The sequence below is a fragment of the Pinus tabuliformis genome, chromosome 8 (assembly GCF_031772625.1).
Source record: "Pinus tabuliformis cultivar Carrire ecotype Pingquan chromosome 8, CPIR1, whole genome shotgun sequence".
Classification (NCBI taxonomy): domain Eukaryota; kingdom Viridiplantae; phylum Streptophyta; class Pinopsida; order Pinales; family Pinaceae; genus Pinus; species Pinus tabuliformis.
In genome coordinates, this window is record NC_142294.1 from 143,122,701 (window position 1) to 143,141,162 (window position 18,462).

General features: G+C 36.2%; 1 protein-coding gene across 2 annotated transcripts in view; it reads left to right on the top strand.

Annotated features, from left to right (window-relative positions):
* LOC149234525 (monooxygenase 2-like) overlaps positions 1 to 13,951 on the top strand; it is a 170,787-nt gene extending 156,836 nt beyond the window's left edge. For both annotated transcript variants that reach the window (XM_089371863.1, XM_089371862.1), the window contains 2 exons: positions 12,754 to 12,982; positions 13,242 to 13,951. In XM_089371863.1, the coding sequence (XP_089227989.1) occupies positions 12,754 to 12,982; positions 13,242 to 13,825 (813 nt within the window). In that variant the 3' untranslated portion in view covers positions 13,826 to 13,951. The remainder of the gene's footprint in view (positions 1 to 12,753; positions 12,983 to 13,241) is intronic.
* Positions 13,952 to 18,462: the final 4,511 nt, after the last annotated feature.

The following is an 18,462-nucleotide window of genomic DNA, read 5'->3' on the forward strand; positions in this document are numbered from 1 at the left end:
TTGGATGCAAAATTTAATTTCTCATCCAAAGAGTACCCAAGGTGAGTACTTTCGGTGGACCCTACTACACGAAAAATGAGAAATACATGAAAAAATGTGATTACAATCACGTTTTTCATGTATTTATCTTTTTTTGTGTAGCAAGCTCCATCAAAATTATGTAACATCGGTACTCCTTGGATGAGGAATCAAATTATGCATCCAACGAGTGTTTCTGCTCGAAATTTGAATAAACCCATAGGGAGATAAGTGCAAAATACAAGTTGAAAAAATAGGTTTTTCTTTTTTCCGTCTAAAATTTGATGATGTAATCTAATCTTATTTTATTATTTCCACTATTATTTTATAATTTCCTTAGGAGGCCCATTTTAGACCTCAAAAATCCCCTAATGACTAGTTGGTTCCCAACTAGTCCTCCATGATTCCATTTCTGTAGGGTCCACCCCCCTTAGTCTATTGTTGGGAGACAAATTAAACGAAGAGATTGGGGATCACGCTGACAACCCCCGATCCGAGCCATTGTCACGGTGCCTAGACATGCTGTGCGATAACAGGGCTCAAATAGGCCTAATTAGGAAAATCAAACTCATTAGTGATTGTATAAATACAAGTGATGTGATTCATTTTAATCAACACTTGGATTGGATTAGTATCTCTTGAGAGATTTTTGCACTTTTTGTTGGGTAAACTTTTTGGAGTATTCTTGATGCACTATGATGTTTGGATTTTCACTATTGTCTTTGGAGCTTCTTTCTAATGCAAAGTTGATGAATGGATATACTCTCTCTCATGTAAGTTGAATTTTGATGCTATTCTTGTTATTTTACTGGTTTACTGCATATTATGGTTATCATTTTTCTTGTATGGGTTAAAGTAAATGTGAAATTCTTATGGGAACCTTGAATAAGTGATTTAATGCATGTGTTGTACTTGAAGAGAGTGGGTGAATGTTCCTAGAGGCACATAATAGGTTTTAAGCCTCGAAACTTTATCTCTTTGGCAATTTTGAAGTGTAAATTTTTGACTACCTAGTTTCTACCCTTCAATAGGTTAGCATAGGTTAATTAGGGCTCCTTAGCTTACAAAAATTCTCAATCTATGTGCATCTTGACTCCATTAAGCCCAAGCAATAAGGCGCTGATCCTCATATCCCTTTGGTGGTCAAATTTCCGTCTTTTTCTTCACTTTTCCAAATTCTAGGCCTAACCTGAGAGGGTCACCTAGGGCATCAATCTAAATCTTTTCTAGCCATCCAAAACCCTTGAAAATTGGTCCACAAATGTGTTGTGGTCTTCTCAAGGATCCCTCCAAATTTGAGGTCAATCCGACAGTGGGATCCCGAGATATTGCAAGCCCTAGCTCATGGACCGGTCTCCTCTCTATGTCACTTTGGGTTAGTGCCCTCATTAGGATCATTGCATTTGGATTTCAAAAGAAAATTATTCCTTTAATCCTATTCTCCTCCCTAACTAGGTCAAGCCCCTCCATTATTGGTCAACTCCACACCCTTGACCTAGTTTGAGTCCACCTGGGTTCTTTGTGGTCCCACAATTTCATAACTCAAATTCCATGAAGATTACATAGAATCCATTCCTCTATATGGATCCTTAAGTCTAGGAAGCCCCTTGTCAAGGCATATTCCCCAAACCTAGGCTCAAGTATCCCCCTAGCCCTTCCTACTTCTTAAGTAAGTAAGATATATAATTGAGCCTCTGTTGTGAATAGGCCTTGGGAATTACCCTTCATCCTCTCATTTATCTATACATCTAGTGATTCCTCCAATACTGGGTCTCCTCACATCGATGAAAGTCTGTAAAGAGTAGGGACCCTTAACCGAGGTGACAATGAGCTATCGCTCCATTGTTGCCCTCGACCTAGTAGTTTCTCTATAGGACCCCTGCTAGGTTGAGTGGTAACAGGCTTGCTCCAAAAGATATGTTATTTGCACATTAAAATATTATGAGGGGCAAGATTAGGCAAATTTGAATTTGTGAGAGGCTCATATAAATTAAAGAGACCTCATTTGTATTTGGACACCACACTTGGGGTTTTCGACCTCTCTATTAGAGAATTTTGACCTACAATTTGTGGAGTGATTTGGATGATTAAATGCATTTTGATGTATGGAAAATTTTCGCTATCTCTCTTGGAGCTTCTTGTTGGCAAGATTGTGGATGGATATATTCTTCTTTGTCTTGTAAGTGCAATATAATGCTATATTTCTATTTTAATGGATGTCTAATGCATGGAATTATTTTCTTATGGTGAAATAATGTGCCCTAATTAATGTGAATTATTGGAATCATTGAAACTATTGGATATTTTGCATGTGTTACTCATTGGACAAAGAATGAATGGATGTTCCTAGGGGATAATTTGCATTTGCATCCTTGAAACTCCATAATAATTGCCATCGAAGTGTAAAAGTCTAAAGTTGTTGTGTAGCTGCATCCATAGATAATGAAGTTGCTTCTTTAGGCCTCCTTGAAGAGCGAAGTTTCCCAAGTCGAAATTATTTTGACTCCAATCCTCCCAATTGCTAGGTATTGGTCCTAGATCCTTAGTTATCACATTAACTCAATGAAATATCATTCTTTCACCTCTTTTCTTCCTCTTTTCATCGTCCTTCTAAGGATAAGGAAATTTTCTAGGGCTTGGTGTGAAATTTTAGGGAGGAGGAATTTTGGGATTCCATCCAGATAAATTTCTTCATTTGTGTCTCCTCTAGGCATCCTCCAATTTCGAACGAATTTCGACAGTTGAATTTCAAATAAATTGATGCGCTAGCTATCACACCAAGTGGGAACCCTTGAAGCTGCTTTTGACTTGCGGATTTCTTGAAGGTTTGCGCTTTGTAGTTCATCATTCGAAACCTTTTCTCTTAACTATAGTTGACCATTGGATGAGCCTTTACCTCGGTATATCTCTCAACCCTAGGTCTCTTATAATTTTTTTTTGTCAAGGGGTTTTTTGTGGAAAGTCATCCTAGCTTCTCCCAAAGATCACACTTTGTTTGAATCTTTCCATTGAATGAGCCATCCTTGCCTCAGTTTGAACCCTAGTATAGACATATTAATTACAAGTGAGAAAAATTGGAAGTCTTGATCTTAGGCACTCATCATTATCGAGCTTTCCTGAGCCCAAGGTTTAGTCATCCCTCATAGGTCTTTGTTGGAGAGCCTTTCAGCTTCTCATGGAGTATTTGAACCATTAATTAAGCCTCTCCTTGAATGGGCCTTGGAAAATATTTTACTTCTCAGCATTGATCCTATCATCCTAATTGATTTCCTCCATACTGAGACTCCTGCCGTCAGCGAAAATACGAGAAGAGAAGGGGACATAGGCTATGGTGATAGTGGGCCTTTGTCGCATAGTGTTGTTGTGCACTCTAGTTATAGCTTACAAACTAGGCTTGCTAGTTTGTGCAGCATAAAGTCTATAATATGGTGATAATGAAGGGGAAAAGGCTTCATGGCCAAGTGCCATGGTCAACGGGACCAACTGATGGGGCGTCCACATCCCGAGTGTATGAATGTAAAGGAGGGAGCAATCATGGAGGCATGAGATACCTGCTCAGCCTGATTTTTTCACCCATCTTGTGTTCCTTTTACTTCTTGATTATTCCTTGTATTACCACATATAGCTCAAGTGTTAGAGCTTGCTTTTTATGATGCGTCAATTTTATTACCCATTAAGATAAGTTGATTTATCACTCATCAAGGTTGGGACATGCAAGGGTTCCTTTTTGATGTAATGGAGCATTATGTGCTCAAAAACCGGGTGATAGCTAATGAGGAGGATAAAGCTCGTTCTAGGATTTTGCCGATGCGCTAACATATGTTCCTAGTCATCTTTTGCATTTTGATTTTCTTCTTTTTCTTTTGTTGTGACCATGATATGATTTTTCATTCTTTTAGCTACATCAACCTCCAAGGCAATGGTTTTTTGGCCCTACTCAAGGTATGTGGACATGAGGGTACCAAATTCCAAAGAACCAATGACAAGTTGGACCCAAAGAATGGAGGTGAGATATGGGGCTTGTAATGTATGATGGAAAGGGTTAAGTATGGCATAGGGTATAATGAACATGCTATCTCAATCATGGGTTTCCCAGTAGTGCCCCTCCTCAACCCTTAGGCCCCAAAGGAGGTCTGACTCGACTAGGGCTAAAGATTAATCCCCTTGGTAAGGTGAGAGAACAAAATTATGGTCAAGGTTTGTCAATCTTCCATATCACTCTATTATCTATTGAATTTCCATGATCTTGGGTCTAGGATAGAATCTTAGAATCTCTGACACTAAGAATCTCAGATAACTACTTTGCACGGCAGAAAAATAGTAGTAAATCACACATGCACAAGTATAGACAATTTTTAACAAAATATTGTACAATAATGTATAACCCAATCTTCGTTATATTAAACCAATCTGAATAATGCAACAATCTAGGGAATACAAGGTACAATGACAATCTCGTTGTAGTCTCTATGTCGTATCTTGTCCTTTCAGTCCTTCACTCTTGTTCTGCTCTCTAGCTTCCCCTTAGTCCATCAAAGGCAACACATAGAGTCTCCAAGAGGGATACCACCTATCATTGTTGCAAGTTGCTTCTGCTACAATGAACTTAGGTTGATCCAATCTGCTCTTCTAGGCTGGCCAACACCTGAGCTCCAATCTACCAAGCTAGCAGTCCATTAGTCCATCAATGTGTTGCACATTAGGCTCCATAACTTCACCCAACCTTCAGCTATCAATGTCACTTTATGATGGCTTGTCAGGGGCTATTTTGGGTAGCCAACACACTGCCCTCCACCAATCCAATGGAACCCAACACTTCATTGCAAGATCTGCTCGTAGTTGAGGTCTCCAATTGCCCAAGTCAACCTCAACACATGGCTCCCACAGACCGCAAACAATTCTGATCCAAAATTGGTCAATCCTTTGACCCAACATAAGACAAAATTAATTCCAAGTCTGTTGTACCATTGTTCTCCTTAACTGTTCCTAGTTAGGGCACCTAGCATGCTACAACAACGTTATTAAATACCCACACAGTCCCTTAAATAACTGCGACCTACCTCCAAATGTATCCTCTGCCTCCATGCTAATGTTCTGGGCACTTATTAGCCCTCAAACAATCCTACGCATGCCTTTTCTGAGGTGTTAAGCGTGCGGCCTACCACACCAGCCTTCCTGTACCCACGACCTGCTCAAAACAGAGATACTTATCCACTAAACAATCCCCAACAGACTTTCGGTCTTATCTCTCCTAGCTCGGCCTTCCTGTAGGTGTAAACAACCCTCCAAATAGTCACGAGAAGCCTCCAAAACGGCCTCTCTCCTTAGCTGAAGTGCTCTCTTTCTTGCGGCCCAAACAGAGGTGTAAATTCTTCCTAACCTGAGTTTCTTTTGCTCCTCTTCTGCCTTGTGTTGCATGGATGGATGAGCTAAAATGATGCTCACTCACCTTGTATTTATACAATATACAAGGGCTTCCTCAAAACGTCATCATAGGGCTTGACAAGCTGTCATAAGGCTTACTAACATCAAGCCGACCTTGACCTTGTGCCACCATGCCCACACATAACTTTCAAAAATTCATAACTCCATTTATAAAACTGGGAATCGGATGATTTTCGATGTGTCAGATTCATCTTGATGAGTACTATCATCCCCATCCATCACATGTCGAAATGTGTTGACGGTTTTGGCCCAAATCATGATGGGTGCAAAACGCCAACCTTGGGTTCCAAGCCCACAAGTGACTCTTGTGGTGCTCCACCCTCCAAACCTTGAATCCTAGGGTTTGGAGTACCTCCCAAGCTACTCAAAAATCAACATTATCCATACTAAATGCCTAAAACAAACAAGTATAAGAACCTGATTGCAAAATGATCCAAGTACCTTTTCAATAGCAACCCACCTTCATCCAAGTGTAAATTCCAGATGGTGAGAGGCACATGGCTGATGCAAATGGCGGAGACATGTGACATATCATTGTCAAAATAGTGGCTAGTAAGGGCTGCTAGCTGACTGTCAAATGTAGGAGAAAAGCTTTATCGTATAAGGTTACCCATTTTGGTGGGTAGTAGACCCATAGCCTTTTTTCATCTCTTTTTCACATTTACTTGAGTTTGGACACACTGCTTAAGTTGCATAAAAATATGTGGAGTGGGTGAGTTGGTGCATGTGGGTATGTGCGTACCTATCCTTTGCACATGTGGGGTGCATTTCTTGAGAAGTGTCCTCAACACATGGGAGGTGTTACCACTCAAACTATCAAGGCTTGCCAAGGTCCCTGCAAGCTGCCAATATGGCAAACATAAGACAAGTTCCCACTGTCACCTCAACATGAGTCCCAACTCATTAAGCACAACTCCTTGAATGGCTATAGGAGGTTTCCTTGTAATTGATGCTTCACCTAACACTTAATAGACTCATGCCTTGAATGGAGTCTTGTGTGAAGTTAAGAGTTAATTATTTACTATTTAATTGATCTAGAAATGTTCTTTATGTGGAAGATTAACGCAGATCAACAAAGCAATTTACTCAAAACTGAACATAACAAACATGTAAATAGCTTAAATGAGTAAACAATTAATGTACTTACCAAATATGTGAATTTTCCTCTATATGAACCTTTCACAAAGTGCTGTCTTGTGTATTTCTGCTTGCTTTCTTCCAAATGCAGATCTGAAAATTGCAGAAAATAGTAGATAAAATCTCCTTTCAGGGCCACCCAATAGTGGCTACACACTCTGGATTGATAACCTAGGGTTGGGGGACGCTAGGACAACAATTACATGTTAGTATAGTCCTTCCTGAGCTTCAAATATGAAATAAATCTGTGTTTCGAGTCCTTCATAAGCTTCAAATATGCAACAAATCTGTGTTTCCAAAAAGCAGGAAACTTGTTGCAGAGATCTAGTGGTCAAATATCTAGTGGGTGAAACACCAAAAATTTATTCCAGCTTATAAATTTATGATCTAATGGTTGGAACTTGGAATAAGCTCTATATGGCCCTAGAACAATGACAAACTTTGAAATAAAAATCCGGAAACTAATGCAAGGGTTTGTGAGATGTATACTTACCTGGAAATAGCTCTTGTACCTTGGATTTTGCTGCATCTGAAGTATGTATTATTGTAAATAAACATGAATTTGCAAAAAAAGTTGATATACTTTGTGAAATACATATATCTTTAAAGCTCAAAGTGGTATATCTTTGCCTTGGATGAAAATATAAAAGTTATGGCTTAAAACCCCAATGGTTACAAGCTAATCTTCAAGATAAAATTATAAATAATAGCAAACTAGTAATTATTTTTATTTTTATTTTATAAAACAGAAAATTAAAAAAGATTTTGAGTTTTAGGAATGATGATTGTTGAGATATGCTTACATTGGCGAAATTTTACCTCTCAAGTGCCAGGTTGTGAATCACAATCACTCTTAAGTCAACCTTGCACTTTGGAGTCTGGACGATAGATGGGCTTGGAGTTGAGAAGACTCTGTTTCCTCCACCTTCGTCTAATATATTTCACAAGCTTCCGGATCCAACTAGAAGTGACTTCTAGCAAAGTGTCTCCAATATTTGAGTTGGCTGTGGGGTAGAAGAAATCTTCTACCACCAAGAAGTGAAATTATGAATACTAGTGCTTTGGTTATTCCCTTTACATGACTTTGTACCCCTTAAATATATCGTCCCTCTAACCTTTTTGTAACCTAGAAATGCTTGTGCTTATCTTGTTTAAAACTGTTATGACAAGATCTAAGAAAAAGTAGAATAGAAAATACCAACCCACAAATTGTACACAAAATGTTTTCAAAATGAGAGTTCTATTATGGCATTTGATCTCATAGTTCAACAACAAATGGAATGATAGGATGGACTAGCCTTTTATGATTTTTTAGTAATAGTTAATTGGACCTTACTCTCAAAATAGTATTTTTAGTTGACATCCACAATCCAAAGACTAAATAAATTCAATAAAATAATTTTTAGTGCAATAATTGTCCACAAGGAGAGTACAACTTAGCTTGTTTGACCTTGGAAGTGCAACATTCCCTTTGATTTGACCCCGGAGAGACAAGAAGTCAAGAATAGTGGCCCTAGAATGCTCAATGTCCAACACAAGATGACCCAACAGCTCCATTAGGTGGGTTGACTTGCTTTGCTTGGCTCAATTTGGTCCTTTGAAGCTTGATTTGGTGGAAAGAATGTTGATTTGATTTTGCTACAGCTATATTTTTATCCACACAAAGGTCCAACAATCCCCCTGACCATTTAACCACCTCAACATTCACTTTATTGACCTCAAATGACTAGTAAAAGGGGGATCAAATTGTTCCACTAGCTAGGTATCCAACGCTTTGGCCTCTTTTGACTTGAAAACTAGACTAAACTTTGGATCCTTGAACATCTTCAACGTTCCACTAGGCTCAGTGAATGTGGTTCTCCAACACCTTAGGAGATTTTGGAATTCTACTACTTGGGTTTTGTACAACCAATTTTGAAACCAACTTTTGATGTAATGCATGTATCATTTGGTCAAGATTTGACCCTATTTTTCCACCTGGAACCTCCATTTGTTAGTATACCATCTTTGATTGCTATTTTTTGATTGAAGCATTCAACTTTTACAAAAATTTCCACATGGCATGCCATCTAAATTTTATTCTGAGCAATTCAAAACTAAGTTGATTTTTTGACTTCTGAGACCAAATGCATTGGGAAATGTGCATTGCCTTGGGAAACATGAACTACAGAAAATTGTGAGACGACCATGTTAAGAACTGATTGATAAATAGTGCACCAAGGCCAAGGCTGCCTATAGACTCTATGAGACATGACCATGTGGTAAGAATAGGTGCACACAACATGGGCTGGGTTGGCTCCTACAAATGTGATCACCCCTACATAACTAGATGCTTCCATAAACCATGAGTCTTTGACAGGACCGTACAACAGATGTTAAACAGTAAAGGGAATTTTATCCAGAACTTGTAATTAATTTTTCCTGAAGTCTTACAAAATTAACTAACAGATTAACTGATAGAACTGTTGAGGGTACCTACCTGTGCCCATGCGGTTGATGATGCCTCCAGCTCCCTGCTTCGGTTACCAAAAGACCGAATCCACCCAGCCAAACTGAGCAAAACCTGGCTACTCAGTCCAGTCAGCTTCTGAGGTGAAGCAGACTGTTCCCCCGTGCCTAGAACCTCAGAACAATCCGCGCTCTTCCTGCTGATAACTTCCATTTCTCCTTTCGTTTCCCTTCCTCTCTTCTCCCCCTTTTGAATTCTGCTCGGTGGCCTTTATTTGGTTTCTTGGCGGTGGCCGCTCTTCCACCAGCAGCCCACCGCTTAGTCTCCTAGTGACACCCCCCATGTCACGTATCACCTCTCCATCTCTTTTATGGTCACGTATAAATATATGTATATACTTTATGATTTAATAATGGCATTTCTTTATGTTTTATTAAAGTACTTAATTTTAATATTAAAATTATAACATTATTTTAAGAACCCTTTTAATTAATTTCTTATATATATTTTTAATCATTTTATTAATTTATTAATATAATTTTTATTAATAATCTGAGATACATAATTTATTAGCCCTCTTTTGGTATTTACTTATTAATCATAATACATTAAGTAATATGAGTGTTGATGGATGAGTATAACCTCCATTCGAAGAAATGTCATGATATTTAGTACTTATAGTTAATTTAGTATATAAATACTAGTGCGGTGTATGCGACACATGCATATGTAGCTATCATATGCATGCATTGTATGCCTGCTATTATTCTTGCGTTCTCTATATTTATAGATAGGTCGTTACAGTCTCGATGTAATCCACTCTGAGTCCTCCAATCCTACTCAGGATTAAAGGTGCTAAGAGTGGAAACCAAAGGTACCAACCATGGCCAACCATAATAAGCCTAGAACACCTTAATACAAAAATTCACATGGCCTACAAGGCTTTCGCTTGCATCCTTGGGCTTACGATGGTGTTATGCAAAGTGAAATAAATCTCTATATGTACCCCTATTGAAATGAGGGGTACCAGGAAGCACATTATTAGGGGAGGATTCTCTTTGAGGATGCATGAGTGGATTAGACGAGGTGGACGTAGTCTAGGGTTTAATCCTTTACTTGTAACTGACTGTTGTTACTCTATAAATTGGAGGGGTGCATCACTTCATTCATTGGAGAAATTTTGAGGTAAAAGATATATCTTAAAAAAAAATGTGCTATCAAAATCAACTTTAAAAGATCCAACAAGATTCAAGATGATGATGTCAAGGATAAGGGTAAATAGTTTTGGAGGGAAAGAATGAAAACTAATTTTTTAATTGTATTTTCAACTTATTTTTATATAGGTTTTAATCAAATTTTAAGAGTAAGCACTTGTTGGATGTGGAATTACATATGGACCTTGGCAACCAATGTGTACCCACTCTACATACTTTTGATAGACCCACAGTGAGATAACTGGAAATATATGGAAAACAACATGTTTTTTGAAATTTTTGGTGTAGGCATTCATTGGATGCATAATTAATTTTTGTATCCAACAAATGCCTACACTGAGAATTTGAGTAATTCTGTAAGGAGATAAGTCAAAAATATGATTAAAAAAATAACTCTTTATTTTCTGTTGAAAATTCACCTTTCTTATTTTACTGTTGTAACTATTATTTTTCTTTGGAGGCCAATTTTAGACCTCAAAATTTCTCTAATAACATATTAGTTTTTCTAGTTTGCTAAGAGTAGAGTAGCTGCGACAGCTAGCTGTTTGGTTTTTGCATTGACAGCTAATTTGTTGCTATGTAATCGTCTTTTTATTGTAATAGAAAATGCTGTGATTGTTATTGCAGATGTTAAGTGCTGATCTGATTTTCCAGATCTGTTATCTCTTGTATACTGTTTGGCGTGCTCATCTGATTTACATTTCCAAATCTGATTTATTTTCTTACTGCTGGGACTTTGCTGAGATTGCATGTGCTAATCTGATTTTCATAGTTAATTTAATAAATAGCCACACTGGCGCTAACTGATGTGATTTCTAGATCTGATTTTGAGATTTCATATTATTAGACTTAGTATCTAGCAGCTGCTGGAATGATCTAACATTTTGACATATGGTGTGTACACACTTGAAAATTTCCTATAGCATTTTGATGTTTGTAGATCTGAAGTTTTGATAGGTGTTTCAGAGGATTCAGATTGATCTGTAGACATGAAGTTCTATGAGTGCAGATCTGAGGTCATGAGGTGGAAATTTTAACATAAAAGTGGATTGCTTCCATCTGATTTTCATTTTGGGTGGTGAATGATCCCCCATGCAAGTATTCTACAACACCCGTGATAAACACAAATGTCATTCTTTGACATCCTCTACAACAATGAGAATTCAGAATAAATAAGCTGGATAATCACTGGATTAAAATTATATATGGAGGTATATTTGCTCCAAAGTTAGCGTTTCTGCCTGGGAAATTTTTTTCTCATGCATCTATATGTAACGAGAACACGCAGAAAGATAACTTTCAGTAAGTAATTAACATGCTTTGTGAAGAACTTTATTTCTCTTCTAAAAATATATATTCCAGTGTTCTTTTCCAGCTACATCCATAAATCATAAAGTTTTAAATGTAAGCAAAAAAGGCTTTTCTTTATGTAAAATTTTAATGTCTTCCTTTTCAATTAGTAATGCATAAAGAAAAACAGGACAACAGACAAAGTAGAAAGATTGAAGACTTCTGGTATTAGGTCTGAACTGTTTCAGAGCATGTGAAAGTTATGACTTCTAAAGAAACTTCTAATTGAGTCCAAAAGCTGGGAATTGAGTTGAGGGAGGAGTATCTGCCAATCAACACTTGGGGCATTGATTATTGCTTGATTGAACTAGGGGGGAGTAATGGTGTCCTTATGATACAGTCACCTTTCCAACGGCCACAATGGGATTTGAAATTGTTAGAATTTGAAAGAAACAATTGTGATTCATCAGTTTCTTGCCTGAACTGGGGATTTATTGGCCTTGGATGTTACGAAAGCTTCCCCAGGATAACCCAGCTCGGCCCTCTTATCCCAGGCCATTACACTGAAGACATTCTCTGGCTGTGCATTGGTACCTTAACAATGGTGCTAGTTTCTCTTTTGATTTCAGTAAGATTAAAGTCTCTCTTCTTGCACAGGGTTAGTCTCTTCTTCTTTGTCTACGTTGACCTCATAGGTCTACCCCTTGGTACTTCTTATTTTAATTCTATTTTTGCTATTACTTTATTTGAATATTTAGGAGATGCCTTTGGCACTATCACATTTCCATTGTGGCTGTCTACTTTAGAGTCCTATTAACCTATTATGGTAATTAGGACATCAATGTAAATTAATTTCTTTCTTCCTTTCTCATGTCTTTACCTATTTCTTAGGTGATTAGAGCACTGAAAAGTCTGTTAATTGCAAGTTTCTAAATATTTCTTAAATTCCAATAAAAAACATAATCTTCTTATAAACGTAGGGCATTCAGAGTACTTGATAGATATCATAATTAAAGGCTTTTGATTCGACCTTGCAGAATTTGGTACAGTTCTAAATTGAGAGCTTTTGCATCTTCTCACAAAAATATGATATTTGGGTTATAACATACATTTTATAAGTCAGATATTGTTGGCAGATTCGCATTGTTGAACGCTTTGCCTTTTATTCCCTTAGAGCAAATCTGGGTGTGATTTGTACAGGCTCTTATAGGTTGTGATGGTGTCCGTTCAGTGGTGGCCAAATGGATGGGCTTCTCAGAACCTCGTTATGTTGGACATTGTGCTTATCGTGGATTGGGAGTTTATGCCAGTGGACAACCTTACGAGCAGAAAGTGCATTACATCTATGGAAAGGGAATCCGTGCTGGCTATGTGCCTCTTTCTTCTACTAAAGTCTATTGGTTTATTGTCTTCAACAGCCATTCTCCAGGTCAGTTTCCCAAGTTCATCAAAAGCTCTGCATCTAGTACCCTTGTCTTGAAAATCGAAGGACATTGATAGATAACATTCTAGCATTGCTTCTTTATCTCAGTGCAATCGACTTTACAAATTAATGGGTTCGTGTTACATGGTCAACGCAAGATTGACATTTCGTCATGAGCCTTCAGTAAAATCAATAAAAATTAAAATGTTCCAATATTTTTTGTTTGCTTATTTTTGGGTTTTAATTCCTGATTTTGATTGGGCAGGTCCAAAGATAACAGACCCCAATCTTTTGAAGAGGGAAGCTCTTCAACTTGTTCAGAACTGGCCTAAGGAACTTGTTGAGACTATTGAGAATACACCGGCTGAAAACTTTGTGAGGACCCCTTTAGTGGATAGATGGTTGTGGCCTGTTGTGGGTCCAAAGTCAACATTAGGAGGTGTTGCACTAGCAGGAGATGCATGGCATCCCATGACGCCAAATCTTGGACAAGGAGCATGTTGTGCACTAGAGGATTCAATTATACTTGCTAGGAAGCTAGCAAAGGCACTTGATGTGGGAAAACAAAGCCAAACTGAAAATGGCGAAAGAGTTAGAGTTTCAAGTGATTATTTTGGAGGTTCTAACATACCGAGTCAGATAGAGGAAACATTGCAAGGCTATGCCACTGAAAGGTGGCCTCGAATTTTCTCTTTAACCATTAGAGCCTATCTTGTTGGTGCTCTTTTGCAGTGGGACAACGAGTTGATTTGTTCATTGAGGAATAATATAGTTATACCAAAGGTAGTGCAGTTAGATCCCTTAATAGAACACACAAAGTATGATTGTGGTTTGTTGAATAGCAACTAGTGATGACTTCATTTTATTATTTGATTGTATTAGATGCATATGACATATATGTAGCTATGTACATTGCCTTGAATTCTGATGGACAGTATAGTCTGTTTTTTGTTCCGAAAACTAGGGACATTGTAATGATTTGTGTTCCCAAGCGTCTGTTTATGGCTAATTTACAAGGTGACTAAAGTGCTACAATCTAAAGATTTCTTCATTTTTTTCCCATGTCTTTTGATTCATTTGTGACAGATAATAATGAGTGATAAATTTGCTTTATGATACTGAACTTTAAAATACTTCGTAGTTATCTTATTCCTTTTCTTTATACATCACTGTACATAATTCTTCTCCCTCGTTCACATCATTCTTCATTATCACTTTACAGAATATCCTTTGCTCCTATTAACCCTGACTACAAGGTATGACCAAAAGTTCCTTCCACGCCTTTACATCCGACTCTCGTAGGATTTATATTTTATCTGTGTGTCATTTCTATGGCATAGATGGTCCAAACATCAATATATCTCTGTGCATAGGTTCTTGCCTCTGTTTTTTGACATTAAACACAGACCCGCATCAGCAGCTTTTCAAGAGTTCCCTCTTTGTTGCAGATCTTTTCCTTCCACATGCCTAATTGTGGGGTTGCATCAATAAGCATTTTTTTGTTTAGCGCCTGTTTACGAGTGCTCTAATAGGCAAGAAGTGAAACTAAATTGGTTGGACTTTTGTTGTTACTGTTTAAGTGCCAAAGCATTGTGCACTACATAAAAGCATCTATGCTATTGTATCAAGTTATGCCACTTGGGAAATAGTATAAGTTAGCTAGCACTGAGTGATGGTTAGCTAGAGAGGGAGAGACTCGAGAGTCATGTGCAGATCTTGGCATGCAATAATTTGTACTTCTTCACCTTAAAACAATAAAACATGGTATCTATTAGAGACTGTTTGACAGGTCCTCAACTCCTCACCTATTAGTGCTCTATCATGTGTAACAACTAGCTATAGCATTATACGAGTACCGATTTATCATCCCTGGTATAATGCATTCGTTATGCGTTGAACATTGAATTAATTTGAAGCTGAAAAAAATCAAACAAATTATTTATAAAGTTCACATTGCAAAACGAATATAATTTATTTTTGAAATTTTATTTATTTAAATGTTAATTGGTTCAGAAAGCTCAAGCTTTATTCTGAAATCATTGTAATCCTGCAATCTAAGTACAGCAACTACTATTAACACTGTGCCATGTCAGTTGCCATGTCAGTTTTTACTAAAAAACTAAAAATTTTAGACAATTATCAAATTCATAATTAATATTCATCGGGCAAGTAATATTTTCGCTATTTATGGCCTGGAGTATGCCGTAAAACTGCTTCTGCTTGGCTAAGAGCTCGTCTTCCTCGGACGTAAGGAAACAGGTTACCGGCCCAAGACCCAGAGGCATCTGGCAGGAGTGAAAGCCTGCTCCCTTACGGACCACCAGCGGGTTATTACAGGTGGCGTGGTTTTCCTTGATAACGGTGATGAGTCAAATCGACATTCGCGGATAGCAGCCAGAGATGGTTGTCCTCACTGTTGGTTTGACACCTGAGTTTGATAGGTTTTGCCACCTTCGGAAAATAAAATAAAATATTTTCGCTATTTAATACACCTTCCCATACTACCAAATAAACCCGTTTTTATGATTACTAGTTCCGGCCACACTGATGACAGTTGTACAAACTTGAATAGACAGGTGCTGCAGAAGGACGGAGCACTTAATGTGCCATTTATTCGCTGGGAAATATTGCTGGCGGTGAGAAATATTTATTTACTCAACAAATAGATAAGTTATTCGATCATTGTATCACTTCGCATTTATCATGGGTTTTCGATGTCATTGTAAAACCAATAATTTTTAACCCTCACATTTTGCATTTGCATTATCAGTGGTGGTATAAATTTTCCAAATTTTCTATTTTTTAAAAATAAATATTTAATTTTAAATATTAAAAAAATTAAATTTATTAATATTTTAAAAATATGCAAATTCAATCAACAAGTGTCACCCATATTTTGCAAGTGAATAAATTATCTCTCTATCCAACATTAACTTAAACTCGTCTTAACTTTAAGAATAATAATAATAATAAAAATAAAAATAAACTTTTCCATGTGCATTCTTTAAAACTGAAATACTTTGACACTTTGACGTATGGATTTCAAATAAAAATAAACTTTTCCATGTGCATTCTTTAAAACTGAAATACTTTGACACTTTGACGTATGGATTTTGCGAAATGTACCATCTTCAGGTTAACATTAAAGTAATCGAATTTCTTTATCCATTAAGATTCCATGAAACGCATGGGTTAAGAATTGAAAGAAAGTCTTCTGGTCCAATATTTAAGTCTTCAAATTGGAAACCAACTAAAGTGGAGTGCGTGTGTATGGTTATAAACGTAAGCAATAATCTCCTGCCTAAGGGAAATTTGAAAACCGCTAAAACCAATAATGTAAAGCCGTCACGACGATCGAATAAATAATCTACTTAGTGTTTCTCTCGTCAAGAGATGGAATAAATAGATTATTGTGTTAACTAGTTCGTTGTGAGTTAAAAACTAACAAATTTTGGTGATAAATAGGTTATTGTGTTAACTAATTCATTGTGAGTTAAAACTTACGAAACTAATGAATTTTGGTGTTATAGTTTGTTATGAATTAAAAACTAGCATAGTCATCAAAGGTGTAGTTTTAAGAGGCAGTTTTAAGATGTGAATACCGGCCATGGTCATTTAAACATTGTCATTTTATGTTAGCATAGTCATCAAAGGTGTAGTTTTAAGAGGCAGTTTTAAGATGTGAATACCGGCCATGGTCATTTAAACATTGTCATTTTATGTTGGTGTTTTTTTTTAGCTTTAATTGTTTTTTTATTTTATATTCTAATTCAAAGTTTAAGTATTTTGAATTTTAAGTTAATTATTTAAAAATAATAATTTTGTTATTTTATAATTTGTATCATAATTTATTTCTTATCTGTTAATTTAAAATATAAAAATGAAAAATTGGACCTCTCGATATAATTAAAATATTCTAAATTACTTTTAAATCATATTAATTTGGTAATATTTACTTTCTTATATTATAATCAATTAAATATCACATAATAAATTATAAAATCAATAATTATAATTATATTCATAATTAATAATTAAAGCATCCTAGATTCATCTTAACTCTAGAAATATTGCTTGTGGAGTTCATACATGCTAAAATTGTACATTGTACATCAGAGGGATTTGACGGAATCAATATGTAATTTGGCCACTCTTTGGATGATTGTTTTTGAAACGTTCGACCAACGTTCTAAAGCAATTTTCTTACAGATTTAAGGCGAACATTGTACGTTGTACTCTAGAGTGATTTAGACGAATCAATAGGTAATACCGCCACTTTTTGAACGTTTTATGACAATTTTCCTTGACATTTTATCATCTTTTCAATTGTTGATACTCAAAGTTCCATAAAATCAAATTTCCAAGTATCCCCGCATTGGGACAATTGCTCTCCACTACTCTTTTTTTGAACCTCATGCTAAAGTGGGACACTCCTATAGGATACTTTGACGGTTTTTTAATAACTTGAAAAGTGAAATCAAGTTTTTTATGAAGACTTTATAGTTATGACAGTGTTTCAAAGAAATTTGATGAGTCTATCTATCAAAGAAATTTGATGAGTCTATCATTTGCAACTTTTCATTATATTCAAGGCTTTAAACACTCTATTCACACATTCATGATTCAAATTTATTCTCACGATTTGAGCACCATAGCCAGACCTAAAAAGCATTTATCAAAAACATTTAATGAAATAACATGAGTTCCACATTAATATAATAGGACACTTGTGTCTTTTTCGAAATGGTGAACTGTGGTAACATAAATATAAATTTTGGTGGTTGACCAAAATAAACAATTTCATAGCCATCTTTTACTCATTTTTTAAGTCAATTTTAGGTTAATTATAATAATGAAATAATGTAATTATTTGATTTTATTTAATATAGATTAAATAAATAAAATTTATAATTAACAAAAAGATGTTTCATAATATACAAAATTTATAGCATAAGATGATGCTTCACATTTAGTGGATTATGAAAATATTAATAAAAATATAATTTATTTTAGATTTTTTAAACCTTATTTATTTTAGATTTTTTAAACCTTATTTTAGATTGTCTAAAATCTAGAATCATTTCCATGTACGGAGGGGATACATGGAGTGAAATCATTTTACTCGAAAAATTTAGAGTGAAGATAGCAAGAAGAGCTGCAGACCTTCAATTTCTTAAAAACTATCGTGACAATAACCTTATTCCCTCATTTGCAAAAATTAATCATAGATTAAATAATAAATATAACAATAATGCATTTCTAAGATTAAGCATTACTTTAGTAAGGGCAGAAATTAAAAAGGTTAGGGCTTCTTTGGACAATCTTGGACACTTAGCGCTCCTAGCACACCTAAAACTAGCCAGCAACATCAACAAAGATCTCTGGTCTGTAATTGATGCCAAGGCTGCTCTTAAGGCTAAAAATGAAGGAAATATCGCTCAAACCAGACAATGCAAGAAGCTGTCCTATTTATTAAACAGGTCATA